This window comes from Aotus nancymaae, unplaced genomic scaffold (genome assembly GCF_030222135.1).
Source record: "Aotus nancymaae isolate 86718 unplaced genomic scaffold, 86718_ANA_hifiasm-v0.15.2.pri h1tg000012l, whole genome shotgun sequence".
Taxonomy (NCBI): Eukaryota; Metazoa; Chordata; class Mammalia; order Primates; family Aotidae; genus Aotus; species Aotus nancymaae.
In genome coordinates, this window is record NW_026988423.1 from 4,474,301 (window position 1) to 4,492,785 (window position 18,485).

Below are 18,485 nucleotides of genomic sequence, written 5' to 3' on the forward strand. Positions count from 1 at the left end.
GCCTAGACACAGAATAAAGAAGGTAAAATAGAGAGAGGCAGTTTATTAGGGACTTGGCTTTGCCCAGAATTCAGATTTCTTTATTTTACTTACTAGTTCCTATCTACTTGATCACAATGCTTCTCCGTCCTTTCTGTGGGGGGGAATAATCAATAATAGCCATTTGGATTAAAGTCTGAGATATAAAAACACCCACTGCATATTCCTGTAGTATCTGTTTTTCATTCATTGAGATTTCTTTGTAATCCTTTTGTCAACAACCTAGAAGACCACACTTACGGATTCTTGTCACACTGTGAGTAAAATTCCACCAGGGGAGCTGCCCAATATTTTATAACAATCCTATATATTTTTTTGGAAAATGTCCCCAAGTTTGTTGTTTGTTTGGCTTATTTTTTATCAGACATATTTGCCTTGTCTTTAGAGAATATAAATATTTCCGGTAAAAAGGTTTAATGTGGAAATGAAGAACAAAAATGTATATGACTCCTAAGGGTATTTCTATTTGCTGTTTCAAACGTTGCCTTGGAATTATTTACAATTCCCAGTTTAACCATGTGCCTGTAACAAGACATTGCAATTTAGCCCTGTGGTTTCAACTGCCAGATGAAGATTGTGATTCAAAATGCCATTTTTTCCAAGGGGATGTGGGTTAAATTTTAGTAAATCATTAAAAGCCCAATTTAACCAACAATAATTAAGCATAATTACTCTTACTTAACCGCCTTCAAAAGATCCTTATTTTCATATGTAATTAAATTAAAATAGAATTTAAATACCAGAGTAAATATAGGTTTATTTCTCCTGTTAGAGATCATGGCCCTAAAATCTTATTCATATCAAATGATACAAAGGAGATCTTTAAAACTCAAAATCTTTCAGGTTTCCTCATTGCTCCACTAACTTTATCAGAAAATAAAGTTATCCATGTGAAATCCTGATTATCTCTCACTGTTGCATAAAGAAGAGGACATATTCTGCAAATTATATATTTAAAACTCCTTTAGTCAGAATTTAGTCAACTTACTTGTTCATGCGGAATGCTGAACAGGTGTTCTCATGGTCTCACTGGTTTGTCTTCTAGGATGCAGTAACCCAAGTCCCCTTTCATAAGTCACACATTTGGAATGTGTGTGGCCCTCTCACTGCGTGTAACCAGGGCTTCATCTCCTAAGTCATCCCACTCATTATCAGAAGAACTTCTAAAATGAATACAAATCTGTTCTCTTAACTTCTCCAACAACTTGAACTTTGAATCAATTTTCCCATCAGTAGGAAATAAAAAATCAGTGTGAATACTTTATTTAGAGCTCTCGACCAGGAATGAGAAGGTGCAGCCCTAATTCCGATGCTGACTTTGAATTACCAGGGGCATTAAGCAAATCCTATTACTTTGTCACATCTGTTTGTCTTCTCTGTAGTAATGGAATGTCATTTGTTCCTGTGAACTGTCAACTGAAGCATCACAAGATGTATACATTTGGAAATATTTCATTTTTTATAAAGGGTTATGTCCTGCAAGGTGGCCATTCTGATGGGCTAGAAAGGGTAGCCTCCCACCAAGACCATTAGCAGGCACTTTGAGGGAGGGGAGGGTGGAATAGGAATTTATACTGAACATACTGAACATACTAAACATATGTTTAAGGTTGCTTAAACATACATATTCAAAAGGATACAGGAGGAGCTGTGAATCCTATTCAGACTCCTAAGCTCATCGGTCAAATATATCAACTCGAGAATCACAAGATCTATGAATTGCGAGAGGAAACTTCAGTTTTTAAAGTGGACATGCTGCAGGCTACAACCCTTTATAATAAATAAAGTCTCCTCCCCTCATTTGTAGACCTCATGACCCTTCAATTGACAGTACATTATATTGCAAAAAAAATAGGTAATACTGGAAGTTATCAGAACTTTTGAAATTTGAAATTTAGTTACGTGATTTTTTTAATGATGGTGTTTTTAGTAAAATTCACACTCCTTTCACTGACCTATGGGTCAGTTTTTCTGTGCCCCAGCTTCCTTATCTGTAAAATGGACATAATATATTTACTCTTAAGGTTCTTTTTGTAAAATGAATTCCTCTAGAAAAGCACTTAGAACAGTAGCTGTCATATAGTAACAATTATACGTGGTACCTATTGTTACTTTTCCCTTTGTGAATTTTATAGCTGACTTCTGGAACTACCAGTTTTCCTTTTCTCTGATAAATATTATTTATTATTTTTCTCTGTAAGGATTTACTTTTAGAAAAATCAGTTTTTGATTTAATAGAATGGTTCTTTCTCTCCTGTCCTTTAAATAAATTTTCACTGGATCTAGAATAGTACATTGTTAAACACTTTAGACAAATTAAATTTCAGAGTTTATTTAGGCAAGTAATGATTGATAAATCAGGCAGCACTCAAAATTGAAAGACGTTCAGGGAGCTCTTCTCTATCAGTCTGAACAATGAGCATTTGTTGGCTGAACACAAAAGTAAAGTTAAAAATTATCTGATTGGCTACAGCTAGTTGTTTGCCTTATTTGGATATGATCTGATTGGAGGTCTCTAATTGTATAGCCAATCACTGGTTGACTGTGTGTGATTGACTGAGACTAATTTTTCTTAAGTCACGTTATAGAAAAGGTTTCCAAGTTAAGTTTCAGTTTGCCTATCTAAGTGCTTGAGTTACAGAGACAACCTCAGGCTAATGGGTTTCTTATTTGCTTTAGCAATAAAATACATTAGTCTCATTTTTTAATCTCACAGTATATTATTTTAATTTTTAAAATCTCATTCTTGCTATCAAGAAGTCAAATGCGAGTCTGATTTTCCTACTGTCGTAGTTACTTTCTTTTTCTCTCTGGCTGCTTTTTGTATTTTGCATTTTCAGTATGATATGCCCGGGTATTTATTATTTTGGGGTTTTTCTGGTCTTTAAGAATCTTAAAATGAGTAAATTTTATCAATTCTGGAAAATCTTAGCAATTATCTATATTTTCACATATTGCCTCATCCCATTCTCTTTCTCATTCCAAGAATCTGATTAAGCATAGTAAGACATTCTCATGCTCATTGTGTTTCTTTCTTTTATAGTTTCCATCTATTGCCTTTCTGTGCTACTTTTTAGATATTCCTTTTATTCCTGTTTCTTCTTTCTCATGGTGTTCCTTTGTTCTTTTTTTCTTTCTTTCTTTCTTTTTTTATAACACATGTAATCTGTCTGAAAGTCAAATATCTGAAGTCTTTGCAGGTATGCTTCTGACATTTATTATTTCTATTGACTCTAACTTAAACTGGTTTGTTTTCCTGTGTGTTTCATGTATATTGACTGAATTTTTGACTATTGAGATTTTCTTTTTTCTTTCCATCTATTCTTATAGTTTAGACCTGAAAATTCTATTTTACTGTTTTATGGAATATCTCTCTAGAGAGAAATCCCTTTGGGGTCTTGGATGTATGGAGTCTCCTATTTGATTACCCACCTGTGTGGGCCCTAGGCTTTGGTTTTGGCCCCCACTCTGAAAGCAGTCATGTACGTAAATCTGAAGTACATCGAAATTCACAAAGTTGCTTACTAGTAAAGTGTTCTTTGGTTCCCAGCTTGCCACTCTTATCTAGCTTTGACATCTAATAATTTTTTTTTCTTTCAAATAGTACATTGAGGCATTCAGGACTATTTTCTGTATTACTTTAAGAAGGACATACCCCTTCTTAGTCATGACGTCCAGTTCCTAAATTGCCAGAAAAGGAAATCTGCTGCCACTCAGCCATGAGATGGTACTCCGCACCCCAACACAACACAGGGCCTGTCAGAATTTATGTGGAGTCATGAGTCATAGTTGTGTCTTTACCTTGTTCTAATATTAGTCACTAGGTGGTAGGAATCATAAATTGTTTTCGGCATCAGATTTTCTAGAGTAGTGTCTTTTTTCTTTCTGGTTCCAGTCTCTATTAATTGTACTTTTGAGTAGAAAATAATTTTGAACCATACTTTTTCTATTTGTATATTTTAAATAAAATTATAAAGTTGACTTGAAGTCTCAGAAAACCAGCGTGGCTCCTTTTTAAAGTCTTACTGGACCCTATCCAACGTAGGTTTTGTTGAGACTTAAAAAATGTTTATATAAAAAAGAGTAAGAAAAACTGATGTTCACTATGCCTCACTGTGTTTAACACACTATAGAAAGTCACATTAAAGAATGCCTCCAAACACACAAACACTGTGAGCTCAGTCTTCCAGCTACATCTCATAGCACTTTGTCCGGGACACAAAACTCATTTATTTTTCTAAAATAAACAATATCATAACTCAATGTGGTTAAATTTGAAAGTCAAAATATTTTTTGCTGCTTGGTCCTCAAAGGATATATGACAGAAAACAATAAGAAGACAGACACATTCTTTTTTATTCCTGCTATAACTTTGGCTGCATTTTATTACCTATTTTTTTCCCAGATGCATTGGGCTAGGTAACTTCAAGGGTATCTTGAAAGCAACTTACCTCAAAAACTTATTTTATGTTCCTTTTCTATGAGCCCTATTCCACCCTTATTCAGACCCTCAAGGGTACTTCCAAGCAGAATGTCACAAGTTTCAGTCTTACTAAAGAGTCATGGTTGAGATGGAGAATAAGGTCCACAGAAAAAGAGATATTTCTTCATTTTATTCCTTTCACCAAAATTTACATAAAAGCCCTTCCTATTGTGACCTTGTCATATGCAAATAGAAGTAGAAACACTTTACTCAACCTCTACTCTTCTAATTTGCCAGAATAACTAATGACAGATACATGAGAGTACCAAGAGTAAGAACATTTGGCAAAAAGTTTGTTTAAGGGTGAAACCCTGAACTTTATAAGATAGTGACTTGAAAATGCTATAATGTGTGTATGAGATAACTGTATAAAAATAATGAAAGCCTACAGAATGCTGCCATCAGATCACTTCATATGTTTTTAGGCCACTTTAAATAAATTTGAAGTTGTATATGATGCAACACAGGCACTATTTATATACTAAAGTTTCCCGTGATGCCACGATAAAAGAAATCATTTTTTACCAGAATCTTTATAATCATAAAAATATGTCACCACTATATAATAATTGGCATATATTTCACATATTAAGAATTTAGAATCAAATATTAGATGACAAACATTTCAGGCATATGTGAATGAAATGTTTTTTTGTTTTATTGTACTTTAGGTTCTGGGGTACATGTGCAGATCATGCAGGATTGCTGCGTAGGTACATACATGGTAAGGTGGTTTACCACCTTTACCTTCATCCCCCCATTACCTGTATCTGGTATTTCTCCCCATGTTATCCCTCCCCACCCTGCCAACTCCCCACTGCCCTCCCCTAGCCCCCCACAGCTGACCACCATGTGTGATGCTCCTCTCCTTGTGTCCACATGTTTTAACTGTTTAACATCCCCCTATGAGTGAGAACATATGGTCTTTGGTTTTCTGTTCTTGTGTCACTTTGCTGAGAATGATGGTTTCCAGATTCATCCATGTCCCTATGAAGGACATAAAAAACGAACTCATCATTTTTTATGGCTGCATAGTATTCCATAGTGTATATGTGCCACATTTTTTTTGTCCAGTCTATTATCAATGGGCATTTGGGTTGGTTCCAGGTCTTTGCTATCATAAATAGTGCCACAATGAACATACGTGTGCATCTGTCTTTATGACAGAACTATTTGTAATCCTTTGGGTATATACTCAGTAATGGGATTGCTGGGTCAAATGGAATTTCTATTTCTAGATTCTTGAGGAATGGCCACACTGTCTTCCACAATGGTTGAACTAATTTACACTCCCACCAACAGCGTAAAAGCGTTCCTTTTTCTCCACATCCTCTCCAGCATCTGTTGTCTCCAGATTTTTTAATGATTGCCATTCTAAGTGGTGTGAGATGGTATCTCAATGTGGTTTTGATTTGCATTTCTCTAATGACCAGGGATGATGAGCATTTTTTCATATGTTAGTTGGCTGCATATTTGTCTTCTTTTGAGACGTGTCTGTTCATGTCCTTCACCCACTCTTGAATGTTTTGTTTTTTTTTTCTTGTAAATCTGCTTTAGTTCTTTGTAGATTCTGGATATTAGCCCTTTGTCTGATGGGTAGATTGAGAAAATTTTTCCCATTCTGTTAGTTGCCAGTTTACTCTAACGATGATTCCTTTTGCTGTGCAGAAGCTCTTAGGTTTAATTAGATCCCATTTGTCTATTGTGGCTTTTGTTGTGAAGTCCTTGCCTGTGCCTAGGTCCTGAATGGTTTTGCCTAGGTTTTCTTCTAAGGTTTTTTGGTGGTAGTTCTTATGTTTAAATCTTTAATCCATCTGGAGTTAATTTTTGTATAAGGTGTCAGGAAGTGGTCCAGTTTCAGCTTCTTGCCTATAGCTAGCCAGTTTTCCCAACACCATTTATTAAACAGGGAATCCTTTCCCCATTGCTTGTTTTTGTCCGGTTTGTCAAAGATTAGATAGTTGTAGATGTGTGACATTGCTTCCGAGTCCTCTGTTCTGTTCCGTTGGTCTATGTCTCTGTTTTGGTACCAGTACCATGCTGTTTGGATTTCTGTGGCCTTGTAGTATAGTTTGAAGTCAGGCAGAATGATGCCTACTGTTTTTTTCTTTTTTCTTAGGATTGTTTTGGCTATGTGGGCTCTCTTTTGGTTCCATATGAAGTTTGAAGTGGTTTTTTCCAGTTCTATGAAGAAGGTCATTGGTAGCCTGATGGGGATAATGTTGAATCTATAAATTACTTTGGACAGTATGGCCATTTTCACAATGTTGATTCTTCCCAACCATGAGCGTGGAATGTTTCTCCATGTGTTTGTGTCCTCTCTTATTTCCTTGATTGGTGATTTGTAGTTCTCCTTGAAGAGATCTTTTACCTCCTTTGTTACTTGTATTCCTAGGTATTTTATTCTCTTTGTAGCAATTGTAAATGGGAGTTCATTCATGATTTGGCTCTCTGTTTGTCTGTTATTGGTGTATAGGAATGCTTGTGATTTCTTCACATTGATCTTTTATCCTGAGGCTTTGCCAAAGTTGCTTATCAGCTTAAGGAGGTTTTGGGCTGAGACAATGGGGTCTTCTAAATATACAATCATGTCATCTGAAAATAGGGACAATTTGACCTCTTTTCCTAATTGAATGCCCTTTATTTCTTTTTCTTGCCTAATTGCTCTGGCTAGCTCTTCCAATACTATATTGAATAGGAGTGGTCAGAGAGGGCATCCTTTTCTTGTGCCAGACTTCAAAGGGAATGCTTCTGATTTTTGCTAATTCAGTATGATATTGGCTGTGGGTTTGTTGTAAATAGCTTTTATTGTTTTGAGATATGTTCCATCGATACCTAGTTTATCGAGAGTTTTTAGCATAAAGTGCTGTTGAATTTTGTCAAAGACCTTCTCTGCATCTATTGAGATAATCATGTGGTTTTTGTCTTTGGTTCTGTTTCTGTGGTGAATTGTGTTTATACATTTGTGTATGTTGGACCAGCCTTGCATCCCTGGGATGAAGCCTGCTTGATCATGTTGGATAAGCTTTTTGATGTGCTGTTGCAATCAGTTTGCCAGTATTTTATTGAAGATTTTTGCATGAATGTTCATCATGGATATTGGCCCATAGTTTTCTTTTTTAGTTTTGTCTCTGCCAGATTTTGGTATCAGGATGATGTTGGTCTCATAGAAAGAGTTGGGGAGGATTCCCTCTTTTTTTATTGTTTGGAATAGTTTCAACAGGAATAGTATCAGCTCCTCTTTGTATGTCTGGTAGAACTCAGCTGTGAACCCATCTGGACCTGGACTTTTTTTGGTCAGTAGGCTATTAATTGCTGCCTTGACTTTAGCCCTTGTTATTGGTCTATTCAGGGTTTCAACTTCCTCTTGGTTTAGTCTTGGGAGAGTACAAGTATCCAGGGATCTGTCCATTTCTTCCAGATTTACTGGTTTCTGTGCATAGAGTTGTTTGTAGTAATCTCTCTTGGTAGTTTGTATTTCTGTGGAATCAGTGGTGATGTCCCCTTTATCTTTTTTATTGCATCTGTTTGATTCTTCTTTTTTTTAAATTGCTCTGGCTAGTGGTCTATCTATTTTGTTGATCTTTTCAAAACACAGGCTTCTGGATTTGTTGATTTTTTGAAGGATTTTTTGTATCTCTATCTCCTTCAGTTCTGCTCTGATCTTAGTTATTTCTTGTCTTCTTCAAACTTTTGAGTTCCTTTGATCTTGCCCCTCTAACTCTTTCAATTTTGATGATAGCATGTCAATTTTAGATCTTTTCTTTCTCCTCATCTGGGCATTTTTTATTGCTATGAATTTCCCTCTAGACACTGCTTTAAATGTGTCCCAGAGATTCTGGTACGTTATGTCTTCATTCTTGTTGGTTTCGAAGAACATCTTTATTTCTGCCTTCATTTCATTGTTTATCCATTTGACGTTCAGGAGCCAGTTCTTCAGTTTCCATGAAGTTGTGTGGTTTTTGAGTGAGTTTCTTAATCCTGAGTTCTAATTTGATTGCACTGTGGTCTGAGAGACTGTTTGTTATGATTTTTGTTCTTTTGCATTTGCTGAGGAGTCATTTACTTCCAATTATGTGGTCAGTTTTAGAGGAAGTGTGATGTGGTGCTGAGAAGAATGTATATTCTGTGGATTTGGGGTGGAGAGTTCTGTAAATCTCTACAGTTTGCTTGGTCCAAATCTACGTTCAAGTCCTGGATTTCCTTATTGATTTTCTGTCTCGTTGATCTGTCTAATGTTGACAGTGGAGTGTTAAAGTCTCCCACTATTATTGTGTGGGAGTCTAAGTCCTTTGTAGGTCATTAAGGAATTGCTTTATGTATCAGGGTTCTCCTGTATTGGATGCATATATATTTAGGATCGTTAGCTCTTCTTGTTACATTGATTCTTTTACCATTATGTAATGCCCTTCTTTGTCTCTTTTGATCTTTGTTGGTTTAAAGTCCATTTTATCAGAGACTAATACTGCCAGCTCTGCTTTTCTTCTCTCCATTTGGTTGGTAAAGTCTTCTTCCATCCCTTTATTTTGAGTCTGTGTGTGTCTATGCATATGAGATGGGTCTCCTGAATACTGCACACCGATAGTTCTTTTCTTTTTATCCAGTTTGCCAGTCTGTGTGTTTTGATTGGAGCATTTAGTCCATTTACATTTAATGTTAATACTGTTATGTGTGAATTTGATCCTGCCATTTTGTTACTGGTTGGTTGTTTTGCCCTTTGGTTGGTGTAATTTCTTCATTGCATCATTGGTCCTTACCATTTGGTTCTTTTTTGAAGTGGCTGGAACTGGTTTTGCCTTTCTGTGTTTAGTGCTTCCTTCAGGAGCTCTTGCAGGGCAGGTCTGGTAGTGACAAAATCTCTCAGCAATTGCTTGTTCATAAAGGATTTTATTTCTCCTTCACTTATGAAGCTTAGTTTGGCTGGATATGAAATTCTGGGTTGAAAGTTCTTTTCTTTAAGGATGTTGAATATTGGTCCTCACTCTCTTCTGGCTTGCAGGGTTTCTGCCGAGAGATCTGCTATGAGTCTGAGGGGCTTCTCTTTGTGGGTGACCTGACCTCTCTTTCTGACTGCCCTTAGCACTTTTTCCTTCATTTCAACCCTGGTGAATCCGACGATTATGTGCCTTGGGGTTGCTCTTCTAGAGGAGTATCATTGTGGTGTTCTCTGTATTTCCTGGATTTGAATGTTGGCCTGCCTTGCTAGGCTGGGGAAGTTCTCCTGGATAATATCCTGAAGAGTGTTTTCCAGCTTGGATTCATTGTCCCCATCTTCTTCTGGTACACCGATCAAGCTGTAGATTAGGTCTTTTTACATAATCCCATATTTCTTGGTGGCTTTGTTCCTTTCTTTTCACTCTTTTTTCTCTTTGCTTGCCTTCTCCTTTTATCTCATTGAGTTGATCTTCAATCTCTGATATCCTTTCTTCTGCTTGATCTATTCAGTTATTGAAACTTGTGTATGCTTCATGAAGTTCTTGTGCTGTGTTTTTCAGCTCCATCAAGTCGTTTATGTTCTCTAAGCTGATTATTCTAGTTAGCATTTCGGCTAACCTTTTTTTCAGGGTTTTAAATTTCATTGTATTGGGTTAGAACATGTTCCTTTAACTCAGAGAAGTTTGTTATTACCCACCTTCTGAAGCCTGCTTCTGTCAGTTCATCAAATTCATTCCCCATCCTGCTTTGTTCCCTTGCTGGTGAGGAGTTGTGATCTCATGGTGGAGGAGAGGAATTCTGGTTGTTGATGTTTTCATCCTTCTTGCACTGGTTTCTTCCCTTCGTGTTGAATTTATGTAGGTTTGATCTCCGGTAGCTGCTTGGGGAGGTGGCCTTTCCTTTGTCTGCCTGCAGAGGCACTGCTGGGCTGCCATGAATTCAGTGGTGCTGCTGCATATTTTTTCTGCATCTTATATTTACTCAGGAAAATTAGGCCGCCTTCTGCAATGGTGGTTGCCCTTTCCCCCCGCGGAGCTTGTTTATTCCTGATCACTCTTTAACTTATGTTCTGGGTGCAAAACTCTGAAGTGAGAGTTTTTTAGCCCGCTAGGCTTTGTCGGGGTAGACACTTCCTGCTGTATGGCCTGTTTCCCTGAATCCAGTTCCCCTTCTTTCTGTGTGTGTGTGTGGGGGGGGGGGGGCGGGGCGGGTAGCTCTGTCCTGCTGGCTTTTTGGTTTTCTCAGCATCTGCCAGTGCTTCTACCTAGATCTATGCTGGCAGCTCTGGCTCTGGCCGAAGTTGCCATTCTGCCCTGTTCAGGCAGCTTACTGAGGCTTTTCAGCCCGGCAAAGATCTCCTGTTCTGTGGGTTGTAGATAGCTTGGGTAGAGCGCTGTACCCAAACCGAAGTCCCAGAGGGGTAGGTCCCCCGGTCCTCCAGTTGGTTGCATGCACCACCTTGCCTCAACCTGCTCTATTTGGTTTATACCCATTGTCCAACCAGACCCACAAAATGAACCTGGTACCTCATTTGAAATTATGGAGACCACTCAGCTTCTGCATCTCTCTCACTGGGAGCTGCATTCCAGAGCTGCCTCTTATTCGGCCATCTTGGGACCTCTTGCCCGTTAAATGTTTTTTAAGGATCTTTTATTAACTGAATATCAGTCCCAATTGTGTCAGAATCAAGGTGGTCTAATCTCTCTCAGGGATTGATGTGGAATCTTGTAAGAAATGATGTAGCTGAAGGGTTAACATTGCTTACTAACTGTGTGACCTGGGGCAAATTAGCTTCATCAATAAGTGATGTCCTAGAGGATGTGTAGGTAAAATGGTTAACACAGTGCCTGCAATTTATTTAACAAATGGTAGTTGTTATTAGTATAGTCAAGTATCCCGTAATGACTGAGCCACACTCTGAGAAATGTCTTCTTAGGAGATATCATTGTATGACTATTATAGAGTTTACTTATATAAACCTAGATGGTATAGCTTGCTACAGATCGAGGCTATAATGTAGCCTATTGTTCCTACATTACAGACCTGTACAGCATTGTACTGTACTGTATTGAATAATGTAGGCAATTGTAACACAATAAGTATTTGTTATTTAAACATAGAAAAAGTACAGGAAAAATAAAATTACAATCTTATGGGAACATCATCATATATGCAGTTTGTAGCCTGAAATGTTATTATACAGCACATGAATTTAGTGTGAAAATCTAAGAAACATTTGAGATTTTCTTTCTTTTTTTTTGAGACAGAGTCTCACTCCATCACCCAGGCTGGAGTGCAGTGGCACAATCTCAGCTCACTGCAACCTCTGCCTCCTGGGTTCAAGTGATTCTCACGTCTCAGCCTCCTGAGTAGCTGATATTATAGGCAAGTGCCACCACACCCAGCCCATTTTTGTATTTTTGGTAGAGACAAGGTTTCACCATGTTGGCCAGGCTGGTCTCAAACTCCTGACCTCAAGTGATCTGCCTGCTTTGACCTCCCAAAGTGCAGAGATTACAAGCATGATCCATGCATCTGGCTAGTTTTTTATTTTAATTTTATTATCTTATGCCATATAATTTATTTCCTAGAGACTTCAGTTTATTCAATACTTACTGCCTAAAAATATTAATTGAATACTTTCTATGGTGGTCAGTGTTCTAGATACTGGTTCTATACAGATAAGACAAAAATCCTTGCTTCCATGGATATGGCATTCTAGTAGGAGAAAAAGATAATTAAGATGTAAATAGACTAATATAACCTCAGGCACTGATAATTGCTAAGGATAAAAATAAGCAGGGCAAATGTAAGAAAAATCAGTGACAGGACTGACAGGAGGAGCTTGCTATTTTAAGGATAGTAACCAAGAGAGGCTTCTAGAAAGAACAGTCTGCAGTGATTTAAAACTCTAAGGTATGGAAGGAACTAACGTTGGAGAGGTCCAGGCAGAAGACATAGTAAATGCTCGGCATACTTGAGGAACGGGAAGAAAGTCAGAGTTGTGGGAGTGGAGTGAGTCTAAAAAGTTAGAAGATGAAGTCAAAAAGTTAGGCAGTGACCAGATTGCATATGGCTTTGGGCCAAACTGTGTAGAATTGGAGAAACCAGTAGTCTGTAATCGATAGTTCTCTCTCTCTTGCTCATTCTATCCTTCTGTCTCTCTCTCAATTTGCAGATATATGCACCCGTAACAACTTGCCTTTTTAAAAGACTAACTTGTAACCAAGTAGAAGATACTATTATTACTTGACTTATTTCATAGACATGTATTCAGTCTGATTAAAGGGTAATGCTTTAAAGTACTTGTACATGCCATCAAACTCACAATGCATTTATTTTTTGTAATTTATGACTGAAACCTACCATTTTGATCTACTTATTATACTTCACTTGTAAATATTTTCAATAATTCAGAGGAAAATGCCAAGAAATGTGATGTCATTTCATACATTGTTCTTTGAATGCCGTAGTTGTAATAAGTACATATTCTAATAATTGAAATGTTATTTTAAAATGTGAGATTTAAAAAAATCTAATTAGTAGTTTCCAAATTCCTGTTTGAAATCTAATTAGTAGTTTCCAAATTCCTGTTTGTAGCTTTTTAATCTCACAGTGCACAGCAGTTTAATGTATAACTTGTATATTAAACTAGTAGGCAAAAAGGCATTTCCAAATACACATCCTTGTCTGCTTTGGTAACTTTATTCATTGATTGTAAGTTAACTTGCATCTGGTAGGAATCTAATACATGTGTAATTATTTATATTGTTATATTACTTTGGTGCAGGGATTTTGTTAAAGTCATTGGATAACTATGTTTTCAAAAGAAGCATATAAAAAAGTTTACACATTTCAGAATTTTAGAGATTGTTTCATTTACTCTTTATTTTATTCAATAGAGTTATTTTAGTTAGCTTAATGTCCTTCATTAAGTTAGTTAGCTTAATGTCCTTTGTCACTTTAAAATATATAATTTTTTATATGTAATATATAAAATGTATAATTTTAAAGTGACAAAGGGAACAAATTTCAGATATCTCATCCTAAAAAACAGGTAAGTGAGGTGATGTATATCTTAATTAACTTTATTTAGTTATACCAGTGTGAGACATTGATTTTCTTCTTTTCCTTTCTAGTAAAAAGCAGTGTATAGGCCGGGCGCGGTGGCTCAAGCCTGTAATCCCAGCACTTTGGGAGGCCGAGGCGGGCGGATCACGAGGTCAAGAGATTGAGACCATCCTGGTCAATATGGTGAAACCCCGTCTCTACTAAAAATACAAAAAATTAGCTGGGCATAGTGACGTGTGCCTGTAATCCTAGCTACTCAGGAGGCTGAGGCAGGAGAATTTCCTGAACCCAGGAGGCGGAGGTTGCGGTGAGCCGAGATCGGGCCATTGCACTCCAGCCTGGGTAACAAGAGCGAAACTCCGTCTCAAAAAAAAAAAGCAGTGTATAAATGACCAAGATGTTTTAAATTGTCAAAATTAGCTATGAGGTTGCTATTTAGTGCTTCAAATTGTATGTATTTCTGATAGTTACTCAGAAAATAGAGAAAATGATGAAAAATTTATTTTGTTTATTCTTGTTATAAATAAATTAACCATTATGACCCTTAACTTTCTTCTCCATTAATGATCCCCAAATATAAAGTTAAGATAGACTACCAAGACTTATACTTACAATTCTGAATAAAATGTAACTAACTTCATTCAGGTAGAAGTACTGACAATAAATTCCTTTGTTTGACACAACTATATTAAATTATGATGTAGCTAGGGGAAAAAGTGTCCATATTTTTCAGATGTTTCCTAAAATATAGAGATAACTTAGACTTTTACATTTGTAAGGAGGGACCAGGTACCAAGAAGGCAATTATTATTCAAAAATCATTGACATACTGTACAATTATTTCTCAACTGAACAGCTTTGGGCCAAGAAGAACATAGCTGACATCTGAAAATTCTAGAGGTACCTGTGTATTATAGAAATTTCCAATATATATTTGTCAAGTTCCTGCAGAAAGTTTAGCATTAGAATTTTATATTCTTTTCATTTTCATTGTATCATTCAGGGGGAAAAAAAGAAACCAAAGTATATTAATGTGCTATACTGGTTATTGTTATAAAAATGGCATTAGACAAAAACATTAAATATTCATAAAAATTCCTTTTTTCCCTTAGGTTCCAGCTAGCAAAAGATGCTGAAAGAAATAATTCACCAAAGGAGGGAACTGTAACACAGTACAGATAATCATAGGAGTTATAAACAAAAGAAGTTGACATTAATAATTAAATGAGAAAAATTCCCTGTGGTGGTTTTGATGAGCTACTGGCACAATGTGTAAAATCACTTGGCCAACTGATCATTAGTTATGCTCTAGACCAAAGCAGTATATATTAACGTAACTGGTTTCTCTACCTTATTTTTCTAGTCCAATAATTTGACTAAGGCAATAAATATAGCTATTATACATTCCCTGTGAGGAAAAATGATCCCTATTAGAACCTGATGTTTTTACTATCTGTAAGGGAGTATTCAATGTAGATTAATGTGAAAAGGAAAGTTGATCATATTTTCTAAGTACTTGTGTTGTATAGTACATGAATTCTAACAGAAATATGTTATTGCTCTCTAAATTCTAGTGCATATTAATCTGACCTTTGCACTGATCGTTATTTTTCAGGTTATTAGGAGATTTTTGCATTTGTTTGTATTTGTTTGCTTTTTTGTTTATTTTCTCTGTTTAAGAATATTGTTATCTATCTCAAACAGGGCACACTTTAATAAGGAAACACCAGAGCTGTTGAACACATTGAGACACAGAAGATTTTAGTGACCCAGGATGGCTTCCTCTTGGAAACTCATGCTGTTTCTGTCAGTCACCATGTGTCTTTCAGGTAAAATGCCTGGCTAATTAATTATCTTATTTTCTAAGTATCAAAATACCCAATATATATCAAGGTCTCCATTACAGAATATCCTCAGGTATTCATTTAAATTTATATTAATATTTATACTTTTCAACAAGAGAAAGGCAGCAACCCTTAAGCCTTTATTAGCATTGCAAAATGTCATATGTGATTCAATATAATAAGGTACACTATAAATGTTAATAAAATGAGTATTTACTTTATTGACATTCATTTAAAATCTAAACCTTCTAGCTGTCAGAAGACTTGGGGACATATACACACATACACACACACACACAGAGATACATATATATCTTACATATACACATACTTATACACATATGTTTATGCATATAAATGTATATGTATGTTAATAAATATATGTTTGTAGCAGCTAATTATAAAAGTGTCTCATTAAAATGCTAAATTTCACCATTAAAAAGCAGAATCAGGTTAACTTTATTATATATAACATATTATCTAAAGACATCTCTAACACAATGCATTTTTCCTGATTGTCTCACCTTCTCTGACTTCGTTTTAAGTAAACTTATTTTTCTATATCTTGATTCTAAAATAAGATATTTTATTCTGAAAAAAAGATTTTTAATCTTGGAGTAATAATATCATAATGCTAAAAGTTAATATGTCAGATCTTATTTGCTTTAATTGAAGAATGGTTAGAAATTAAATTGTGGTCATGATTTAAGTGCTATGCATGTAATATTTACAGCTTGATTACATTTAAATCAGTACCTATATTGTGGGCTAAATTTAGTCTATGGTAAGAGAGTCTGAAATAAAATATAACAGCTGATAATTTTAGATTGCTTTCATTTTAAACATGTTTTAATGTGTTAATTATACTAAATATAATGTTTAAAGCAAAAAACTATTTATTTTGGTATATATGGCCATTCAGTACTCTATGCAAATACTGATATAAAAACATATAAATACCATATATGCATATATATGAGGGTAATAGATGTATAAGATATATATTTATTATCATATATATAATATAGAATGCAAAGCTATATGAAGATATAGAACCTGCATATTATTTACATATGACCACAAATAGCCTTAACTTCTGTATGGTTATATTACTATGCAACAAAAATATCTAATTGATTATACTAAATTTCTTTATTTCAAAGAACTAAACACATTCTCCTGTCAACTAAATCTTTCCTATATTGTATAATATGAAGAAAACCGCAGACTGTCTAAAGAAAAAAGAACTGATAAAAGAACAAACACAAATAGAAATAAATATGAACTCTTCTTAAAATCATTGAGCTATATTTTAAAATTATAGCTTTACAATATTTATTGTTTAGCCTTTATACATGACTTACTATTTGTAATGTACCAAAAGTGTAACTTGAATTATGTGTGATATATGAGTCTTCCTTATAACTAAAAAGGCAGTCCTCACCTTATAATCAGCTTATGCTCCAAAACTTTATTTGAAATCTAAAGAATTTCTTTATATACAGAAATAAATTTAGTATTTCAGTTATATAAATTACGTGTTACGTAATGAATGCAATATCTGCAGCATACCTGCACTTATTTAAATGCTTTTAAAAGATATATAAAAGCCTTTTTTATTGCAATACGAGTAATTATATAACTGCAAAAACAACAAACCAAGTAATTATTTATATATTAGTACTATCATACATTCAACACATTGCTTACAGAGGAAACAGGTCTAATAAGAGACATGGAAGGAAAAATGAGACCTCTATGAAATATTGGTAGAGACCTCTCATCTATGACATGAAAAGGTAAGATATTTCAAAAGCATGAAGAGTTAAATGAAAATCGTGATTCATAAATATTATGGTTACTTAAAAAAGAAATCCAGAGTCTTCAGATATACTATTCAACGTTGGGCTCCTCTTCTTTGTGCACCATTACAATCACCGTCTTCCTGCTGATCTCAGGTTTTTCTCTTTTATCTTCTCAATGTCATCTTCCTCTTCAACTTATAAGCCAACCGGTGGAGAGGGAGATAGGGTTGCAAGATGAGAAATAAAGGACACCCAGTTAGGTCTGGATTTCAAAAGAAGGTGTTTTTATTGTTGCTGTTTTGTTTTTAGTTCTGGTATGTTCCATGTAATATTTTATTTCATTTTATCTAGAATCTAAATTTAACAGTTGTCTGGTGCTTTTATTTATTAATCTGACAATGCTAGGAAGAAAGAAAGTGGTGGTCTCTAATAATGCTGGCAAGTTTCATTTTCTTGTACTGGTCCAATATTATTTCCTCAAATTAACAGTCACTGCAAAAGAGCTCTTATACTGTGGTTGTTTAAAGAAAACAAAAAAACCTCAGCGTGATAATGGGGTCCATGATAGCTAGATTTCCAGCTAAACTGGAATCAGGTTGCTGTTCTTTTCATGGAGTAAAGGAAGCATTGGAAGACAGAAATAATTAGGCGGAGTTTAGCTGTAAGTGGTATTTCAAATGTTATAGGCAAAGCAGAAAGAAAAGTTGAAAACAAAGGTTATATATAATTGTTACATGGGATTTGATCTTTAATCATCATATCTGCATTTAATGTGGAACAAATATTCAGCTGCTTTTTTAAACAGAGGAATTTCTTCTTTGTTGTAGAAATCTGTTTAAAATAAAACTGATTAGGAAATTTGAATGGATCATTTATCAAGAATAATTATGTTCAAATCTTTCTTGTGCCTTCATCCTTATTTTATCATTTTATTTTGGAGGTAGAGCCCCTATTCTGCTTTTGTTCCTTGGTTAATGCTTAGCACTCTATATTGATCTCACTATTTTATTATTTAGTGTTTTATTATTTCATTTTCACTGATTATTGCTTTCAGTTGTATATGAGTGTTCACATTATAGGCCTATTTGGCACACTGAATTAATTACTATTACAGAAAATGAGCTGAAGGTCACGAGCACATTTTACCAACAATGTAAAAAAGACTAACTGAAGAAATAAAAGAATACCCTGACTGCATTGCATATTTGCTTTATGTATTCATCTTTTGAAAATCTATGGATTGTCTTGGGTGTGTTTAACTGAGAAGCAGAAAGGAACTCTTATATAACTATGTATGAAGACTCACTA

At 35.2% G+C, this 18,485-nt stretch overlaps 1 protein-coding gene across 1 annotated transcript in view; it reads left to right on the plus strand.

The window, feature by feature from the left end:
- CNTN5 (contactin 5) overlaps window positions 1–18,485 on the plus strand; it is a 1,383,122-nt gene that overhangs the window by 524,791 nt on the left and 839,846 nt on the right. Inside the window, exon 3 of the mRNA XM_012454882.2 lies at window positions 15,233–15,357. Coding sequence (XP_012310305.1) covers window positions 15,303–15,357 — 55 coding nt within the window. The 5' untranslated portion in view covers window positions 15,233–15,302. The remainder of the gene's footprint in view (window positions 1–15,232; window positions 15,358–18,485) is intronic.